The following is a 22,701-nucleotide window of genomic DNA, read 5'->3' on the forward strand; positions in this document are numbered from 1 at the left end:
GGGAGAGTATATTGATCGAAATAAATGATTTGAATAATTATAAGTGGCCTGTGTTTTATTTTCTTTCAAAAGTTTGGTTTCTTTTTGGACAGAGGGTGTATAGACATAGTACACAAAGAATGAAAACAACTAGCAGAACATGTGACTAAAAATGTGATGCAGTATGAAGGTTCTTAGTATTAAAGAGCAGGAGAGAAAACACTGAGGAAGATAAACCAAATATATATTTATTTATCGAAATGAACACACACACACACACACATATGGTGGGCCAGAAATAATAGCAGAGTTGCTGGAACAATAGTCACTACAATTTTATGATTATTTTATAATGTATTGGTTTTATTTTGATTATTAAATGCTTTTATTTGCTGTTATGAATTGATAATTATTCAAACTTGGTTATAATGAGCACTACAACCGACATAATTTCCTTGTTATAACCATTACTCACTATATCATCGATGAATCAAATCTACCTTCTATTTTTTTTAATTCAACAAATACAAAATAGATAAAAATAAAAATAAAAGTATTAGAGAGAAAAAATAATATAATTAGACCTAGATATTATTTGCATGAATATTCTTGTATAAATTACAATATACTTAATATTAAACAGTTTTTTCCATAATTTTAAAACACTTCACTTAATACTAAACATCATTTATTTCTCTGTAATTGAAAATAATATTAATTAATAATAAACACAATTTCAATTAGTCTTTTTAAAAACTGACATAAAAATGTTATGTCAGTGTGCTTTTTAAATCGATCCAGCCAACTGTTGTTACATACAAAATTGTCACATTCAAATTGTTTAGGAAATTTTTCTGCCTGAGTTTTCAAGATCAGACCATCTGTTGAGAATCTTGCAATTCTTTATGTAGTGAACCATTGAAGCAATTCTGTGTTTGTAACCTGGCACTTTCTAATTTTTTTTTTTTTGTTTTGCTTATCTTGTTTTCCAGTGCCGATATGTAAACATCTTTATTCTTCCACAATGTTGATACTGTTGAAGAGGACAATTAAAACTTTTTACACACTTCATTTATCAAACCACGTTCCAACTCCCGAATAATTTTGGCTTTTTATGCTTTTTATATCAGTGTACTACACTCTTTATAAAAGTGAGCAATTGTAAGCGAATGTACATAAATTAAAATCATTTTTTGCTCATTACTGTCATGAACTTGTTATTTCCATGCTTGTTACAACAAAGTGAGACTGTATTTTCATTTCAGAATCTCCAATAGTGAATATTTAAACCATTATGGTTCAAATTTTTCTTCTTTGATGTGAATTCTCTGACTGCTGTATTACTTCTGGACAGTCCAATATTATTATTATTATTGCAGATTGAATTAACCACCCTGTCAGAGGATTATTAGGTTTCTGGGAATTCAAGTCACTTGACTGTGACAGACTGTTGAGCTTAACATGTAAGTGGAAGATGATTACGAATAATAATAAAATGGTTTAAAAAATTGTTGAAGATAACTAGAAGCAAGACTTGCTGAAACTATGAAAGATGATTCATAACTTTATAAAGAAAGTTTATTGGATACCTTCTCTAATGAGAAGGTACTATGATATTGGAACTTTCCATTCCTTGTTGAACTTGGACTAGTAGCAGTATATGCTGCTCTGGAAGACTGTTCTTTATCACAACAGACATAGTTTTGTTGTTCTTCAAGGTGGATGTTGGTTGATCTTCCTTTATGTCTGGTAAACACAATTATGAGATAAAGTAGTCTTGGGAGATCCCATCAGACTACTTTTTGTCAGGTTGGGTCACTTGAAATTTAATAGAACTTCACAGTTTGGCAGTATAATGAAAAACTCCTAAAAAAACAAAGGAATGGATCCTGAATGATATTTTTTAGATATTTTAGGAGTTTTGAAGAAAAACCCTGGAATTCAGAAAAAAAAAACCAAAAACTCTGCAATCATGAAAGGTTGCACATGAACGAATTAAATAAAACTGAAGCTGGAGTTTTACTAACCTGTGATTGTATTTTCTTCCATTTCTATATTCTTCATGGTAACCTAACAGTTTATTTTGTAGTCCTATTATATATTTTATTTTACTAAAAAAGAGAGCCAAAAGGCTTCACTTTGGTGATGCAAAATTATTCAAATTAAGAATATTAAATCCAACATTATTTCAAAGCTGAATAGAGAAACTACAAGAGTTTCAATATAGAAAAAACTATAAAAGTTTCAGCGGATCCAAACATAAGCAAACCTTTCATGACAGGGGAAACTCGTAGTAGAGGTGGAGTAAGCTTTGATTAAGGGTGGAGTAAGCTCTTGTATGGTAAAGTATAAGTTCTGCATCACTTCAACCTGAGTATTTACATCTGGGTCAGGCTCCCACTGACAAGACCTCAACAAAGGTCAAAACTGGTCTGGGTAGTGATCTCCCCCATAATGTATAACATCATACATGTCCGCTAGTACCATAATGTGTTTTACATTATGGGAAATACTAAGGATAGTGATCACAGAGTTTACTCCACCTTTACTACGAGTTGCCCCTGTCATGAAAGGTTTGCTTATGCTTGGATCCGCTGAAACTTTTATAGTTTCTATATTCGGCTTTGAAATAATGTTGAACTCAATATCCATGTAATTTGAATTATTTTATTTTATACTGCATGGAACCAGGGAAGAACAATAGTCAAAAACACAGCCATCAAACCAAATAACAATTGAATCATCCCTGAAATCTTAAAACTCCTAGAAGAAAAAAAGAGAGACTAAAAACACATTAAATCAGAATAATTCCAAAGAAAGCAGATAACACTATAAAAGGCTAAAAAATAAAATTGATAGAATGTGAAAAGTAGCAAAGAAATCATGATTAGATGAAAAATTAAAACAATGTTGCGGAAGCAAATAAATAGCTTTAGTTTACAAAATAATAAAAGATCTAACCAAAGAATATAATAACATCACCTTAAAAATGAAAAATTCTAATAATATAGAAACTGGCACGATTCAAGATATACAAAAATTATTCTTCAGCAACAGCTTCAGTGGTTCAATACGTCCAGAGAATGCCTCCTCACAGACTTCCAAACATCGTGCTAAATGGAAGAAGAGGAAAACAGCATTCACCCAGAAGACTAAGGAAAAGTTGGCTCAGATCCTTAAAAGAAAGAGGTGAATTCCAGTACTTCATTATTATGTTCGAGAAGACTAGAAGTAGAACCATTTGGAGACAGATTGTACAAAGGGGACTCAACCCATTACTAGACAGATGAGATGAAGAAGAAGAATATTATATTATGACTAAAAAATGTAATGACTAGAAGCCGAGAGATACCAAAATAGAAAAATACTATTTTTTATTTGAGTGCAACTAGTTTCACCTTCTTAGAAAACTTTATCAGGCACATAACATGAAAAGAAAAATACAAAAATATGCATGACATGAGGCAGCTATAAATTAACTTGCAAACATATTTCTGACATTTGAAGCCATTCTGAATGCCATACTAATCATTGATTATATTATATTATATATACACACTAAATCCTGTTCATCATAATGTCAACCTCAGCCACAACCTTTCTGATTGTTACTCCTCTGCTATTCGGTTACAGCGGTCATGAGACCATGTCCTCATGCATGAGAACAACAATGCAAGTAATTCGCAAATTCATTCTAATGTGAGCAATTCATAAGCAATTTAGAACTCTGTTGATGTACTCAAGCAATGTTTTTATGTATCTCTTTTTTCTTCTATATATTATGCACCCGATGAAGTCTTCTAAAAGGATGAAACTAGGAGTATCTTTAGAAATAAAATAGTTATTTTCCTTAAAATGTATAGTCCTGTTATATTTTATATATATGTGTATTCTCATGCTTCCTCCTGCTATGCTTTTACCATTGTAAAAAAATCTTCGATACTTTCATGTGTATCATACTTTCTTTTACCCTACTCTCCTACTGTTTTATTTTTAGCATTGCAAATGCTTATGCAATAATCCAGGAATTTTGTAATTATAACAAACCACAAGTTATTTCGCTATTTAATTTGAATAATAATAATAATAATAATAAGATAATGTGTGTATGGGTGTGTGTTTATATACTGTGTAATTTTTTTTTCTCTTCTATTAGTCACACAAATTTCAGGAATTCATTGATTATATAAAGGTAAGTTTTTCTTTCCTTTTTATTATATTTATACAAAATATTTCTAATTAGTTTTCTATATTTGTGTAATTTAATATGATATTGTACAATATATTTTATGATTTATATGCCACGGAAGGATACTCCTAGTTAACTTCTGTTTTTAAATAACATACTAATGTATACCCAGATTTTATTAACAGGAAGTGTTGTGTTGAAAACAGTGCAGTGCAAAAGATCTAAAAATATATGAGGAGAACAGTGTATTAGAAAAAAAACATGATTACATTTTATAGTAGCTTTATGAAGTTGTCATAAATACTCTCCTCTTTTTAAGGCTTAGTGTTCTGTTAAAATCATCATCAAATTCCTGGTATGTATCATCGGAATATTATGACAGTACTACTGAAAAGTTTACATCATTACTAATTTCTTATCAATTATTCTTTTTCAAATTAATGTTATCTGTCTAGATTCCAGTATTGTCAGATTTAATATGTCTTCCAAAACACTTCTTCTGTATCAATCCACCAAGAAGAGGAAGATGTTGGTCTTCTCTGGGTATTTTTTCCTGCTATTCTGGGAATAAACACTTGTTCTGCTATCAGGGGACCATGCCATCTGAGATTAGCTATACTAATACATTCTTGAATGCTAACAATGTCATGTTTCATCCTAATATTTATGTTTTTAATAGGATGCTTCCATTAGAACTCTCATATCAGTGGTCTTAGTCTTTAATTAAGTGTTGTATTTCTAACCGAACTGTCAGATTCATAAGTTAAAATTGGTTTGAACACTGTTCTTTTATATAATATGTGTTTTGATTAATTTTTCTCTTATGCCTCCAGGAACCATTGGCAAGTGAATATAATGGATCATCTGTCAGCTGAACTTTGGGGAATCGTAATTACAAAAATTGATTTTTTTTGTTGTCGCTACAATTGTCTATATTCTGTAGCGTAGAATAATCCCTGATATTTAAAATATCGTCGGGGGGGTGATAATTGAAATGGAAATACTCTTTTTAACAGGACTGAATTCAAACAGAAATTTTAAAAATAAATGGCATTTGAACTGTATTAAATAAAAATATGCTGTGTAAAAATAGAATTGCTTTCATTTTCTAAACCGTGTGAAAAAGGCTGTGAAAAAAGAGAATTAGCTGTATTTGGAGCCAAACTTGGGCCAAGAAGAAATGGTAAGAGAAAGGTATTGAAAACTGAAGCATAAATAAACCCAGTAAACAAGACAATGATGAATCAAATTAATTGCAGACTGAAAAATTAAAAAGGAAAATTATGAAACTAAAAATTTTAAGACCAAAAACTATGGAAATATACTCAGGACCATGAACATAATGGTAATGCCGACTATTTCATGAAAATGATTGTCAGATAATGCAGTGCAAAACTGACTGTGAGCTTCCGCATGGTTTAAGATTGTATATTAAGAAGGGGTTCGATTGGTTTGATGCCAATTGAACCAGCCAAACAGGAAGTTTTCTGGATGCTATAAACACAGAAAGACATCTAATTTTGCCCTCTTGGCAAAACAAAGTAAATTACTCTCCATTAATCTGAACCAACTGAACTCCTCCTAATATATAATCTTAAACCATATGGTAGCTCATAGTCAGTTTCGCACTACATCATCAGATAATGATTTTCATGAAACAGCCAGCACTACTGTCATATTTCACTAGTTTTTTTTTTTGTTCCTTTAAGAACCAAATGGTCTTTTAGTTTTCATAATTTTCGTTTTTAATTTTTCAAAATCTGTAATCCCTTTGATTCATTTCATTTTCCTTGTTTACTTGTGTAATGCATTAATTTTCAATACCTTTCTCTTACTGTTTGGTCTTGGCTCAAGATTGGCTCTGAATATTTTATCACCACCACCTAAAAAATATACACACAAGTATGTGTCATTAATTACTCTTTTAATATAATTTTATTTTAATATTAATTAGTTTAGCCTCTTTTTGGAAAAACAGAAGTTCCATTACTTAATTTGCTTTGCTATTTTTTGCTGTTATTTGAAATCAGGAGTGACACAAAACCTAGTTTCAGAAAAATCTTCATACTTCTGCTCTGGTTTGTTTTCTACACAGTACAGTGACTTTGGGAAGCAAGTTGTTTTTCATTATACAGAGAACTGTCACTAATTACAGTACATCATCATCAATTTCCTGTTAGGTATCCTCAAGTGATGTTCAGATTGCTATGACGGCACTACATGATTAAGTTTACATTATTATTTCCTATCAACAAATTTTCCTCCAAATTAGTCTATTACTTGTTAGCACTTCCATACTATCATCCAATATCTAACAAAATGTTAGAAATTGGATGACAATCCAATTCAGCACTCTAATATCTAACATTTTGTGCTTCTAAGGCATTTCTGACTAAATTGATCCACCTGAACCTTGTCTTCTCTTGGGTCTGTTATGTGTCATCTTGGCATCAAACCTGTTTTGCTAATCTTTCCTCACTCATTCTATTTAAGTGGCCATGCTACCTTTAGATTAACACTGCTGACACATTCTTGAATGCTAACAATATCAAGTTCCTTTCTAATATCTTCCTTTTAAATATGAATCTGCCATTAATGCCACTGGTTCACTCCCATAATTTTTCTCACAACCCTCATATATGTGGTCTCTAATCTTTGATCAAGTGCTTCATTCCTAACACAACTCTCAGATCCATAACTTAAAATTGGTTTGAACAATGTCTTGTATTTCTGCTAGTTTGGTATTTTGGCTAATTTTTGTCTTATTCCATATAAATTTATTAATTTGTCTACCCACCATATCAGCTTTTCTTATTTCGTTCTCTTTTTCCAGATTAAACTTGCCATCTTCACTAAAAACTGCCTAAATGTCTGAAATATTTTTTATTTGTTCTTTCCATTCAGAATGCAACTGAAGTTTTCTGCGTTCCTGCCTATTTTCATAGTTTTAGTCTTTTTATTGCTGATTTTAATTCCAAATTTGTTACAAATGTTATTCAATTTAGTTAGATAATCTTGGAGATCTGCACTAGATATGTTTAGGAATACAACATCATCTGTGTAAAGCAAAGAACTAAGTTTGTCATATCCAATTCTAATATCAGGTCTAATTCCACTTTCTTTCATAATATGATCCATGTAGATGATGAACAAGAGTATAGATAATAATGTCCTTGTCTTACCCCTGATTTTACATCAAACAATCTTCATTCGTTTCCTTCATTCTAACTGACAACTTACATATAGACTACATATTGTTCTGTATAAATTTCAATTTAATCATATAAATGTAGTGTTTTGAAAAGCTTTTTACTGAGCACCTTGCTGTATGCCTTTTCCAGATCTACAAAACTTAAGTACAAATCTTGTCATATTCCCATGATTTCTTAACTATTTATCGTAAAGTGAAAATCTGATCTTGACAACTTCTATTTCACATCAACCTATTGTTCTTCTCCATGTTTCTCTTCCATTTTCTTTCATTCTCACATTCAGCTTTATTCCCTTTTTTATAGTGGGAACTATGAGAGCTCTGCTGCAATCATCTAGAATTTAACCTTTTGACACCAGGCCCTCAGAATTATGCAGTGTAACCACTGCAAAATTTTATACCTTCTATTTGAGCATTTCTGGTCAAATATCATGTATTCCAGCTGCCTTTCCACATTTCAAGTTTTTGATGGCTTTTTCTACCTCAAGTATTGATATGTACTTCTCTTTGCATTTCTTTTGAAAATTTGCTAGTATGATTCGTTAACAGTGCTTCAGAGTAATTGCTCTGGACATCTAGGATATCCTTATCTTCAGTTTTCATGTCACCTTTATTATCTTTGAGGCTTTTTACAGTCATTTGTGAGCTTTTTCAATTGCCTCAGAACATTTTGCCACCTTCACCTTCCTGATTACTCTGGACATCTAGGATATCCTTATCTTCAGTTTTTATGTCACCTTTATTATCTTTGAGGCATTTTACAGTCATTTCTGAGGTTTTTCAATAGCCTCAGAACATTTTGCCACCTTCACCTTCCTGATATTTATTTTCTATATTCTTATGCAAACTCTTCCCAGGATTTTTGTTTAGCGACTTTTGCACATAGATCTCTTATATTTTTCTGTATTCTTTTAGGGCATCTTCTGATATACTTGCAAAGAACTTGCTTGATTATATTACATAGCCTCTAATTACCTGTGTATTGTATTTAGTGATAAAATAAAAATAAAACTTGTTATGCTGATCTGTGCAATGTGGTGTCTGTGGGAGAGGAGTTGTTTCTCATTAACTCATTATCTCATTAATGTTATCTTCTATTGTCAAAGCAATTATCTATGAAGATAATTGCTTTGACAATAGAAGTCACATTTAATTGAGCAGTTCTAAAGGCACTTTCAAGGAAAATTTCCTTTTTTTTTTTTACTATAGATTTTGTCTTTATAGAGTATATGTTTCTTGCTTCTCATTTGAGCATGTAACACTCATTGATATATGATTGGCTTGATACATTGCACTGTCTTTTGATATTAACACAATTCTTGGAAAGTAGATAAAGATCCATATAAAAGCTTTTCCAAAGTTAAAATTTGACTCCACAGTTTCCTTCCTTTTTGCTTCCCCCCCCCACTTCTGTGTCTGGGTGTCTCCATTTCTAGGCAATAGCTGGTTCAAAACTCCCATGACCAAAATTTAAAGCAAAATTCAAATGATATTCAAATGCTGCTATTAGTATAGCATTTGCATGTTACAGTAGTGTATGGCATAGAAACGCAACTATAAACAGACAAAATTATGTACACACACACACACACACATATGTTATTTTTATGTAACTCCCTTAGATTACAATATTGAAGTAAGCAGCCAACTATGTAAATATATCTCAGTTTCCTTTGCTTTCCAGTAATACTAAGACATACAATTGCATTAATAAATCTGAGCAAATAGATTTTTCAGTAGGCTTTTTTAGATTCCCCACAATTATTGGTTTCCAGTCTATTCTGGAACAAACATTCTTTTTCATCATCTTTGTAGTTTTGGTTTCATTTAAAGCAAACATTATGATTGGCCCATAGGAACTAGTGATGAGTATCATTGACTTTGACTGAATGTGATTTTAGAATTAGTCTCAAATTTTGGTTAATTTGATGTAGCTTTATTTACTGAGATTAGGAGAGTGCTTCATTGCTAACTCAAAAATAGTCTTTCAGATTTATAATTACTTCTTTGCAGGGATGATACTGTTTTCCATTTCACATTGTGTAAATGGAAATCCAAGCATGTTCTGCTGTGGCCTTTCATAATGATGGTAGTATATTTATGCTTTATGCCCTTCAAGGAATATATTAAGAGTTTGTGCTGTCTTCTTGACTAACTTTCAGGATTTGTTTTCCATAATGAATGCTCTTGAAAGGATTAAGAAAAATCTTGATTTTATTAAAAAGTTTCTCTAGTATCTCTATCCCCTATAAATCTTATTGCCAAATTCCAAAAAAAACTTATGTGAGTAATTTAAGATTCAGAATCATTCCGATTTATACCTAAATTTTTGTTGGGAATCCTTTTTTTTTTTTTTTAACTCTACTTCAAAAAAAAACTAAGTTCAGGGAATAGGAAGGCCATTTTAGCCCTGAGGGCATTTTGGAGCCTGAGGGGCAGTCAAACTCTACCGCTATCCAGAGATAGCTGGCCCAAGATTACCACTAATTTTAAAAGGCACTCAGTGAAGAGATGGCAGATGAGTGCTGCCATCTCATGGTCCCTAACACAATATATCATTGTCTGAAATAGTGCATGTTCTGTGGTCAGTTTTCTTGCGTTTATGGGTTGAAAAACCCAAGCTTCTTGGACAAGGAAAAAAACCAGTTGACCCTTGTCAGAGATTGACTAACTCAGGAACTAGTTGAAGAAATGTTTCGTAAAACTGTTCCTCATTAGTCAGTGATAGAATGAAACTTAGGTCTTTCTTCAGGTGGCCTAGCACTATGGATGCAAACACAATTTTCACAGGACTACATATGTAAATAAAAGGTGTTTGAACTTTCCATTTCTTCTGAAAGTTTGATTTCTTTTCCATTAATGCTCCTCATATTGATGATTCCTATATTCAGTTCTTCTGATGTTGGATTTATTCTTCTTCATCTTCTAGATGTTGAGTTGGAGTTTATTCCAGTAGCTGACTTTTCACTGTTTGTCCTAGTTCTCTGACCAATGAAGCCAATAGAGTACAATTTTCAGCTAAGTTCCAAATTGCGAGCCCATCCTCATCTTTTAGTTCCCAACAGGATACATTAGATGAAGGTGAGGATTGGACATTAGGTCAGAAGGCCCAGTTGGTTCTTCAAATTCCTTACAGGCAATGTGGAAGTCTCCTCTCTATTATTTGGCTTTAACCTTAAGTTACCCCCCTCTCTTTATATAAAAAAATGAAACTCCCATTGTTTCATCAAACATTTGTGGAATACTTTAATCTAGGATATTGACACAAGCTAAGCTGAGTTGGTTTTGGTTAGCTTGCTCATCTTATTGTTTGCAATAAGTTTAGTCATGGATCACTTGTTAGCCAGTTTTAGCAATAACTAATTATTGAGCTATTGTTAAAATTGAAAACTTCAGCACTGTTATCACGAAAAAAGAATAAAAATGTGATTCAAGTATTACTGCTACTACTAATGTACTAGTTATGACACTAATGTTAGTTCTAAGTTGTCGAATCAAACTACAATTATGAAAATTTATGAAGCAAATGGGTGGAAAATATGACTGAAGAATGATTTAGCTTGGGGGGGGGAATGCAAGGGAGGATGGGTTCGAATTTTCCAATAACATAATTAAGTGAACCAAAAAAGAATAAAAATGTGATTCAAGTATTACTGCTACTACTAATGTACTAGTTATGACACTAATGTTAGTTCTAAGTTGTTGAATCAAACTACAATTATGAAAATTTATGAAGCAAATGGGTGGAAAATATGACTGAAGAATGATTTAGCTTGGGGGGGGGAATGCAAGGGAGGATGGGTTCGAATTTTCCAATAACATAATTAAGTGAACCAGTTAGGTACATTGAGTTTAGTAGCATGCCCCCTTTAGCCCTTAGGTTTGCTTAATGCATCAGATTATGGACTCCATGAAGTGTTTAAAGTATCCCACAAGAATGCTGGTCCATATAGACTCATCCTACAGTTGACTGAGATTAGTTGATAGATGCTTGTCTGAATAAAACTGCAAATAATAACGATAGATTATATTCATGTAAAAGAAAACAGATTTCAGTTTTCTAAAGAAAAATTTTTTTACTCTTTTTTTTATTTATTGAAATATGAAAATAATTATTAGTGTAATGTTCTCGATTAATGTCAGTATATATTAAAATTATGCGCTAGCAAGAAGGAAAAAAAAAATTTTTTTTTTCTTATTTGTACAATCGTACCCCACAGTAACATCACCTTCAGTTCCAATTGGAATTTATTCCAGAGTGGTGTAATAACTCAAATGTCCGTAAGTTGAAGCACTATGCTGAAGTTGGAAGACAGTGTAGTTAGAACTGAAATTAAATGAAATAATGGTATGAAAACTGGTTTATTGAATGAGTTCATGTACTGCAATGCCATCTGTTGTTGGTTGGACATAGCACTTTTCTCATCCATAAACCCTCATATCTGTATGTATTTTCATAGTTCAGTGGGGTGATGTTGATGGTGCAGGTCTTTTTCGGAATTAAACAACACAGAGGTGTGACACAAGCTTTGTCAAATGTGCTATCAGAGATCGGACACATCGATTAATGTCAGTATATATTAAAATTATGCACTAGCAAGAAGGGGAAAAAAAAATATTTTTTTCTTATTTGTACAATCATACCCCACAGTAACATCACCTTCAGTTCCAATTGGAGTTTATTCCAGAGTGGTGTCATAACTCAAATGTCCGTAAGTTGAAGCACTATGCTGAAGTTGGAAGACAGTGCAGTTAGAACTGAAATTAAATGAAATAATGGTATGAAAACTGGTTTATTGAATGAGTTCATGTACTGCAATGCCATCTGTTGTTAGTTGGACATAGCACTTTTCTCATCGATAAACCCTCATATCTGTATGTATTTTCATAATTCAGTGGGTTGATGTTGATGGTGCAGGTCTTTTTCGGAAGTACAACAACGCAGACGTGTGACACGAGCTTTGTCTGATGGCACATTGACAATAGTGAGACAACACCTTTTTGCATAGCAGCATCATGGCACTAAAGAGTCATTACTCTGAAGCATGTGATGTAACTTTGAGGTAAGTGGCAATTCCAAAATGTCAGTAAATGCAAAGGGCTGTAAGTCACAGTATCACTGTATTTTCTGTTCTTATCATAATAAATAATGTTATCGAGGGAGAACACCTACTCTACAGCTCTCTGTCTCCACCACTCAATGAACTTCAACAACCATCATCATCATCTACACCGTCATCTACTGCCCACTACCACCACAAGTATTTTCATAGCCAATCACAAACATCCATCCCCACAGTGGGATTTGAACCTGCAGCCTTTTAGCTGGAGAGCAGATACACTAACTGCTCAGACAACCAAGCCAGCAAAAATTAAACTTTTTTTCCCTGCACGTCAATGCTCTTTGTTTCAAGTATGTCAAAACATAAGCTTGGCTATATGTTGTTTAATAATTATTATGTTACACCTCCAGGGCAGGAAGTCTAAAGACTCATCAAGGGAGGGCACCCACTCTACAACACTCTGTTTCCACCACCAACTACACTGTCCACTATCACCACTAGTATTTTCAGGGACAATCACAAACATCCATGCCCACAGCGAGTTTCGAACCTGAAGCCTTTTGGCTGGAGAGCGGATATGATAACCACTCGGCCAACCAAATCCAAGTTGTAATTAAGTTTTTTTTTTTTATATATATATTTCTGAAATAATCGTATACTGTTTATTCATATATAAAGTTCATATTTTTTTATAATTTTGAAATCTCCAGTCAGTAAAAATTTTACTTGATTAAATCCTACTATTCTAATCTCATATTTATTTATAATTTAGTCACAGAAAGTTGTTTTACTAGAGGATCTTGCAGCACGTTTCAAGTTGAAAACACAGGTAAGAGTTAATAATTTTTTGTGTGTGTGTGTGTTCAGTTTGCCATCTTATGCTACAGTTTATGCAGTTTTACAGGTTCAAGTTTAATGCAGTAACATTTAATTTCTAATGAAATGAAAAATATTTCCCTACAATCCACTGATCTAATCTGATATAGAATCTCTTTATCTTCACTAATGTATCTGTTGAGGATACATTACATCTACTTTCAGAAGCATTTCCACGGATATAGTGAAATTATTCAACTTTGTTATGAACTCTGGATATTTTATGTAAAATATATGGAGTTTTAAGTTTTACTGTCAAGTTGAAGGAACTGCCGTGGGAATCTGTTTTCCCCTACTCTCACAAATGTTTATTTAGAGCATTTAGAAGACATCCTTTTCTCATCCATACATCGTCAGCCTTCATTTTGGTTTATTATATAGATGTTTTTGCTATCTGGCTTCATAATGAAGAAACATTATCTCACTTACCTACATTTTTATGCTGTAAACACTCTACATCCACAAATTAAATTTACTATAAAAATAGAAAACAACAACAAATTATCCTTTTTAGATATTCTACTCCTAAGCTCACCATCATGTGAGTTAATTACCTCTATTTATCGAAGGCCAACTTTAACTGGATGCTGCACTCAACAGCCATTAGCTCACCATCCTTCACAGAAGACTAGAATTATAAAAATACTTTTGTATGATGTGCTCTCACTATTTGTTCTATGCCTCAACAATAACAGTAAGAACTTGTAAACTTCGAACAATACATGAAACTCAATGGCTTCTCAGAATGGACCACACAACAGCTTTTTAATTCCTATAATCCTAGCTCATATCTCAAGGAAACAGTACATCGAATCCCAATCCAATACATTTCTACATCTCAAACCCCATTTCCAGAATTCTTAAGAAATATGCTTTTGTGGTTACTTATCTTCTTATCAACAAATTGTCATCATGGTTTCCATCTTCCAAAGATAAATGTTCTCCTCTGTCTCATCGTAGTGTCTACCAAGTTCCATGTGACTGTCATCGTTTTTACTTTGGACTAACTGGATGCTCAGTAGAAAAGAGAATACAAGAACACCAATCTTATATTATTATTATTATATCTCCATGGAGTCAAAAGATCATTGTGGGAGGTCCCACTGTTATACACACAGTTTATCATACAGCACTTTAAATATGTTCACTGTCTCCACGCTCACCACACTTTCGGTAAATTCCAACCACTCTCCATGCAAAAAACCTCGCCCCCTTGCTCACACTCTCCTTCTACAGCTTCCAGGGATGACCTCTTGTTCTCTCCCTGTCTTTACCCATTCTATGCAAAACCTCCCCCCTCACATTAATCTGTTAATAACCCCTTTAACAGCTTATATGTCTCGATTATATCTCCTCCTCCTCCTATCCACCAATTTCTGCAGATCCATTTTATCAATCTATCTTCATACCAACATTCCATAGACCAGAAATCACCTTAGTCAATCATCTCTGGACCTTTTCCAATACATCTTCATCTTTTTGAAAACCACGTGACCAAATCTGCTCGCAGTAATCAATCCATATGTGGCATGATGAAATCCTTAACATCACCAGAGTTAAAGATCGGTACTATCAACATAAGAAGCCTGAATGGCAAAGAAATGGAGCTAGCTGAGGAATTAGATGAGTATGAGATCGACATAATAGGGGTGACTGAAACTAAAAAGACAAAAACTGGTGAGATCTTTCTGAGCAATAAATACAAAATGTTATATTCAGGAAATGACATTCAAGGGAAAGAAGGAGTAGCCATAGTATTCAACACAAAATACGAGACTAATCTTCTTGAATGGCAGGCAGTCTCAAGTAGAGTAATGTGGGCTAATATCAGAATGGAGAATTCGACAATGAGACTTATTTGTGCCTATGGTCCCACAGAAGGTTCTACTAAGGTAGAAATGGAGGAATTTTTTGAGGCTTTAGAAAAAGCGACTGACACAATGAAAAAGGAAAAGTTGGTCCTTATTGGGGATCTAAATAGCAGAGTAGGAAATGATTGTCAGACATACAAAAATAATTTGGAGAAAAGAGCAGAGCTAATAAATAATGGCAAATACCTGTTGGATTTCTGCTCAGGACATGGACTGGTTATTACTAACACCATGTTCCAACATAAAAATGTGCACAAATTCACATGGAGAGAAGAAGCAAGGAATAAGAAAAGTCTCATTGACTATGTTATTGTTGATAGTGATGTTTTCTCCCTGGTGCAGGACACCAGAGTGTACAGAGGATTTGAAATTGGAAGTGATCACTATTTCGTCTTGAGCAGGATAAAATTGAATTTCATATTGAAAAGAATAACATGTAAGAAAGTTTTAAAGCGAATAAAAGTTGAGCAGCTCTCAGATGTGAACTGTAGACTAAAATACACAAAGATTATTGAAGAAGAAATGAAAGAGTTTGAGAACAGGAACCAAACCTTGGAGAGTCAGTGACAAGCCTTGAAGAAAACCCTGATTGATTCAGCTAGAGAGGCATGTGGTGAAGTTGTCTGCAAAGATAGAAAAATTAGAACTCCACGGTGGACACAGGAAGTTAAAGAGGCAGTGAAGGAAAAGAAGAAAGCATATCAAAAGTTCCTGGCAAATAATTCAGCTTGTGCTCTTAGAGAATACAGAGACAAATGTAAGAAAGCTAAACAGTGTGTAAAACTAGCTAAACAAAAGTCATGGGAGGACTTTGGCAAGAACATAGAAAATAAATATCAAGAAGGTGGCATGATATTCCGGAGGTTGTTGAAGAAGCTTAGGGATGGAGGAAAGTGTGCTGTAAAAGGAGTTAGAGATGATAAAGGTGACATGAAAACGGGAGAAAAAGATATCCTTGAAATATGGAGTAGTTACTTTGAAAATTTGCTAAATGAAGCAAGCAGTGATGACAGCGCAGTGGTAAAAAACCCTGACCAGGCATGCAGTGAGGAATACATATCCATACTTAAAGTAGAAAAAGCTATCAAAGAAAAAGCTTAAAATGTGGAAAGGCAGCAGGAGTAGATGATATTCGACCAGAAATGCTGAAGTGTGGTGGTATAAAAGTCTTACAGTGGCTGCACTGCATAGTTCAGAAAGCCTGGACAGAGGGACGAATTCCTGATGATTGGAGTAGAGCTCTAATAGTACCCATATATAAAAAGCGAAATAAAACTGAATGTGAGAATTACAGAGGTATTTCCTTACTGAGTGTTCCTGGCAAGATCTATGCAAGAATACTTGAGAAACAGGTGAGAAGAATTGTGCAAGAACAAGCTGGATTCAGGCCAAATAGAGGCTGTCAGGATCAGATCATCACTTTGCAACAAATAGTTGAGAAAGCATGGGAATATAACAAAGATCTGTATTTAAGTTTTGTCGATCTGGAAAAGGCATATGACAAGGTGCCAAGAGAGAAGCTATTCAATACACTACAGTTATATGGTGTCAATGGGGCATTATATCAAGCAATACTTATATTTATTTGAGTTGTAAGTCAGCAGTTAGAATTGAAGGAAGTGGAGGAAGATGGTTTAATGTTATATCTGCTGTGAAACAAGGATGTACATTATCCCCTCTGTTATTCATTATGTATATGGATCACATTATGAAGGAAAGTGGTATTAAACTTGATATCAGAATTAGAGATGTTAATGTCAGCTCTTTGCTTTATGCAATGCAGACAATGTTATACTTCTAAATAAATCTTCCTGAAGTTTGCAAGATTCCCTGACTAAATTGAATAACTGTTGTAATAAATATGGTATGAAGGTCAGCATTAAAAAGACAAAGACAATGAAAATAGGTAGAATTGTTGAAAATGTAAACTGTGTTGTGAACAGGGAACCTGTGGAACAAGTAAAACATTTCAGCTACTTAGGCATGATTTTTAGTGAAGATAGTATATTAAATATGGAAATAGACAACAGAATCAACAAAGCTGGTATGGTAGGAAGTCAATTGAATAAATTCATATGGAATAAGAGAGAAATTACTCGGAACACTAAATTAGCTGTATACATGACAGTGTTCAAACCAGTTTTAACTTATGGATCTGAGAGCTGGGTCAGAAGTAAAACACTTGACCAAAGACTAGAGACAGCAGATATGAGAGTCCTGAGAAAGATTAGAGGCGTGAACAGATGGCATCAATGGCAATATCATATTAAAAATGAGGATATTAGGAAAGAACTTGATATTGTCAACATCCAGGAATGCGTTAGCAGAGCTAACGTATTCCTGGATGTTGGAAAATTAAATAAAATATTTAATTTTATATGTGATGATGTATGTTATGGTGTATAGGAAACTAGTTAATGAGTAAATAATTTTTCTTATAATTTGGCTATACCAGATTTATTACTATGGATGAACCCACAGAAATTTGATTTGGATTAATTTCTTCAGATTTCAAAGAGCTGTGTCCTGTTTAATATCGTTATCACATAAAAGGAGTATATCGATAATCCCACGTTACAGCAGGTTTGATTTTGGCCTTAATAATTCTTGAAGGATTAAAGTTAAAGATTAAAGCTTGATACTGAGAGGAAGTCCTCACACAGCCTTTTAAGAAATAGGGATATGTGACTTGAGCTTCTAAACTAATTGCTAATCCTCATCTTCTGATATACTCTTAGTACTAAGTGTCCACCTGGATATTGAACAATAAGAATAGGCTGGCTTTGGATATCGTAGACCAAATTGTATTTTGTAATGAACAAAATGAAAAGTCGTGAATTGTCCTCTTGGCTTCTGCAAAGTCTCCTACTATTTTTGTTAGGAAACCAGGGCAAACAGTCAAAATTCACTTCCCATTACAAACCCAATATCAGCAGAATCAAATATTAGGCACTGTCAGCAAAAAAGCATAAATAATAGACAAGTGGAACTGGCATAAGAATTAGAGACATGCTATGTTTCCATAATTGATGTTATTGAGATGAAGATGAGAAGAGGTAAGATTCTGATAAATAATAACTATGTTGTATTCAGTTAATAGTAATTAGGGAGAGGAAGATATAGTGTAGCATTCAGAAGAAGATAAACCTCTTGAATGGGAAGCATTTGCAAATAGAGCAATGTGAGAAATTAGACAGTAAGACTTATTTGTGCCTCTGAAACCACAGAAGCTTCTACTAAAGAAGAAATGAAGAATATTTCAAACCATAACCATTGGAAAAGGCATTTGACATAAAAGAAAAGTTTGTCCTTGGAGATCTAAACAGTAGATTAGGAAATGAATAAATACAACACATAAAGAAATAATGTTTGGAAAACATTTTTGAAAAAAAAAGCAAAGCTAATAATAATAGTACCTGCTGTATTTCTGTCAGGATGGACTAGTCATGATTAACACCATGTTCCGATATAATCATCATCATAAAATTCCTGATATGTAGCTTCAGGAAGTGTACATGATATAATGATAATAATACATGAAAAAGTTATATCATTAACTTCCTTTCAACAATATTCCTTCAAACTAATTTGTTGTCTGTCAGGGTTTGAATGTTGTGAGATTTAATAATATTTAAATCCTCTTAATGCACTTCTTTCTGTATAAATCTACCTAAATCTTGTTCTTTCTCTAAGTGTTGCCATCCTGGCAATTTCGATGTTTCGATGATCTTTTTGTCTGCCTTTTGTTTAAATACCATACCACCTGAAAACTCTGCTCACACCCTCCTGCATTGTTAAGTTCTGTCCTAATTCGTCATTTTAATGAATTTGCCAATGATGCCATCTGTTTCATCTCCTAATCTTTCTCTAAACTCTCATATCTCTCCAGGCTCTGATTAATTGTTTTCTTTCTAACTCAGCTCACAAATCCATAAGTTAAAATTAATTTAAACCCAGTCTTCTGTTAATTTTCTAGGAGTTTTTATACACTTTTGAAAGAAGTCAACAGACACCCCTGTAGGCAAGATGCATTGTACCATGTAATGAGTCATATGTTTGTAGCTAGTATAAATTGAAGGAACATGATGCAGCCAAGTCACTGCAACTGTGTCTGGGTGAAATGGCTGCAAGAAGGGAACTGACAGAGACATTGCAATAGGATGCCATGTTGCAGGCCTATCTTTGGCAGATTGTTGACAAATTGGGCCATCCCAGGTCAGCAATCAGTGATACCATACTGATGGAAGTGCAGTGAGTCAACTGCAAGTTCTATCCAAAGTGCATGGCCCATCACACTCACCAAATGTGACCGTAGGGTTCTACGAAGGATATGTGTAAACCGCCATTCGTTGGCTGACACATTGAATGTGGAGTTCCGAGCATTGACTGGAACACAAATATGCACAAAAACATTTGGAACTGAGACTCACAACATGGGTTTCCATGGTAGGGCCGCAATATGCAAACCCCACATTACCCCAACCAACATGCAGCATCATTTTCAGTGGTACAAAAAGCATGTATAGTGGGATATGGAAGCTTGGAAATCTATGTTATGGCTCGATGAATCACACTACACCCTCTACCAAGCAAAAGGACAGGTGTGGCAGATGCCTGGTGAATGTCTCTTACCAGAGTGCATAAACCCCAACTATGCAATTTGGAGGTGGTGGTGGGATTGTATGGTCATGTTTTTCTTTGTTTGGCCTTGGACCTCTGTTTGTGGTGCCACGAACATTGAACACTGAGAAGTATTTGAACATGCTGGGAAACACAAAGCTTCCTGCTTTGTGGCGTTTCTATGGAACTGGTCATTATTTCTTTCAGCAAGACAATGCACGGTGTCATAAGGCTACTGTAACTGTGTGTGGTTTGTGGACATGAACATCATCACTAACACTTGATGGACTTCACAGAGCCCTGATCTGTGTGTAGAAGAGTCATGGGACGTCCATTCCACAACAAGACTGCATGTAATATGGTCTTGTTGTGGAGTGGACGTCTGTGGGATACACTGGAGCATTGGGTGATGTGATAGGACATCCACTCCTCAACAAGACTACATTACATGCCTACAGGAAGAATGGTCCAAAATTTCCATTGATCATTATTGTACACTCATGGAAAGTAGCCCTGTAGGATTGCTGCAGTCATTGCAGTGAAAAGAGGTCTTAGATTTTATTAAGGGATGCCACAGCTGTTTGTTCCTCACACTCTGGTGTCTGTTGTATATACATATAAATACATATGTGTACCCTAAGGTTTGTATACATTCCCCTTAAACTTTTTACAGGTTTTTTCATAGGCCTGTGTATTTGGTGTTTCATTATATACCACGTACTTGAAACTAATTTTTCTTTTTATATATTTTATTATCAAATTATATATAGACAATATATATAAAATGAAACTATCAAATTATGTGACTCTTCTACACACACACAGTGTTCATAACCTTAAAACATTGGGTCTTCTAGCATTAAATACAAGATATCTGCAAAGGCAGAAGTTAACATATCTTAGTCAGACTCAAATAGACATTGACAAAAAAAAGTGTCAAATATTTCTCTAGAAAATCAGAACACAAAATTCTCATCAATGCTTAAATTCACTAAGGGAAACAGCAGCAACACACGTTCTTACACACAGTCACATAGGAAAAATGACAACTCCTACTATGTACTCAACATGTACCTTGCTTCTACAGCATATTCAGTTACTACTTAAAACAAGTACCAAATATCCCAACAGTTTTCTTCATAAAATTCAGCTATCCAGTACTGAAGCAGGGAACAACCTATAGGGAACATTCCAGCCTTTTTACTTGACTGTCAATTCCACACAAACAAAGAATAGCTTTTATCTTATCTTTTCTTTACTCAGAAAACCCAAAATCACAACAATAAAGATATATAAACTTCTCAATGGGAACTTGTACATATAAGAAATCCATAAAATAGCCATTTTCCTTATATCTTAAAGGGAATTGTTTCCAACTCCTCCTTATATCATTCCTGGCAAGATCTATACAAGTATACTTGAGAAACGGTTGAGAAGAATTGTGGAAGAAAAGCTTGGTGAAGAGCAAGCTGGATTCAGGCCAAATAGAGGCTGTCAGGATCAGATCTTCACTTTACGACAAGTAGTCGAGAAAGCCTGGGAATATAACAAAGATCTGTATTTAAGTTTTGTCGATTTGGAAAAGGCATATGACAAGGTGCCAAGAGAGAAGCTATTCAATACGCTGCAGTTATATGGTGTCAATGGAGCATTATATCAAGCAATATTTAGTCTTTATTTGAGTTGTAAGTCAGCAGTTAGAATTGAAGGAAGTACAGGAAGATGGTTTAATGTCAAATCTGGTGTGTGACAAGGATGTACATTATCCCCTCTGTTATTCATTATCTATATGGATCACATTATGAAAGAAAGTGGTATTAAACATGATATCAAAATTGGAGATGTTAATGTCAGCTCTTTGCTTTATGCAGATGATGTTATACTTCTAAATAAATCCGCTACAAGTCTGCAAGATTCTCTGACTAAATTGAATAGCTGTTGTAATAGATATGGTATGAAGGTCAGCAATAAAAAGACAAAGACAATGAAAATAGGCAGAATCATTGAAAATGTCAACTGTGTTGTGAATGGAGAACCTGTGGAACAAGTAAAACATTTCAGCTACTTAGGCACGATTTTTACTGAAGATGGTAAATTAAATATGGAAATAGACGACAGAATCAACAAAGCTGGTATTGTAGGAAGTCAATTGAATAAATTCATATGGAGTAAGAGAGAAATTAGTCGGAACACTAAATTAGCTGTATACAAGACAGTGTTCAAACCCGTTTTAACTTATGGATCTGAGAGCTGGGTCAGAAGTAAAACACTTGCCCAAAGACTAGAGACAGCAGATATGAGAGTCCTGAAAAAGATTAGAGGCGTGAACAGATGGCATCAATGGCAATATCATATTAAAAATGAGGTTATTAGGAAAGAACTTGACATTGTCAGCATCCAGGAATGCGTTGGCAGAGCTAATCTCAGGTAGTTTGGTCATTTAAATAGAATTGGAGAGGAAAGATTAGCAAAACAAGTGTTCTCTGCCAGGTTGGCAGGAAAACGACCCAGAGGAAGACCAAGATATAGGTGGATTGATATGGTACAAAGTGCCTTAGACAATAGAATTATAAGATCTGATAATGTTGGAGTCTTGACAAGTAACAGACTGATTTGGAGGAAAATTGTAGATAGGAAGTTAGTAATGATGTAATTTTTTCATGTAGTACTGTCATATCCTGTACACCCCTTGAGGGTACATGTTAGGAATTTGATGATGATGATGATAAATGAGTATTATGAGAGCTCTACTCCAGTCATCTGGAATTCGACACCCTAATCCGTCGTTGTGAATTATGCAGAGTAGCTATTTTAAAACTTTTGTAGCTTCATATTTGAGAATTTCTGATCAAATATTATCTACTCCAGTTTCTACTGTAAGTATTGACAGGA

General features: G+C 34.0%; 1 protein-coding gene across 1 annotated transcript in view; it reads left to right on the forward strand.

The window, feature by feature from the left end:
* Positions 1-22,701, forward strand: part of LOC150110601 (DDRGK domain-containing protein 1-like) — a 57,692-nt gene that overhangs the window by 30,624 nt on the left and 4,367 nt on the right. Inside the window, exons 6-7 of the mRNA XM_090395109.1 lie at positions 4,136-4,171; positions 13,215-13,271. Of these exons, the coding sequence (XP_090251235.1) occupies positions 4,136-4,171; positions 13,215-13,271 (93 nt within the window). The remainder of the gene's footprint in view (positions 1-4,135; positions 4,172-13,214; positions 13,272-22,701) is intronic.

Source organism: Typopeltis vanoorti, chromosome 1 (assembly GCF_054136105.1).
Source record: "Typopeltis vanoorti isolate ZY-2024b chromosome 1, IOZ_Tvanoo_1.0, whole genome shotgun sequence".
NCBI lineage: Eukaryota > Metazoa > Arthropoda > Arachnida > Uropygi > Thelyphonidae > Typopeltis > Typopeltis vanoorti.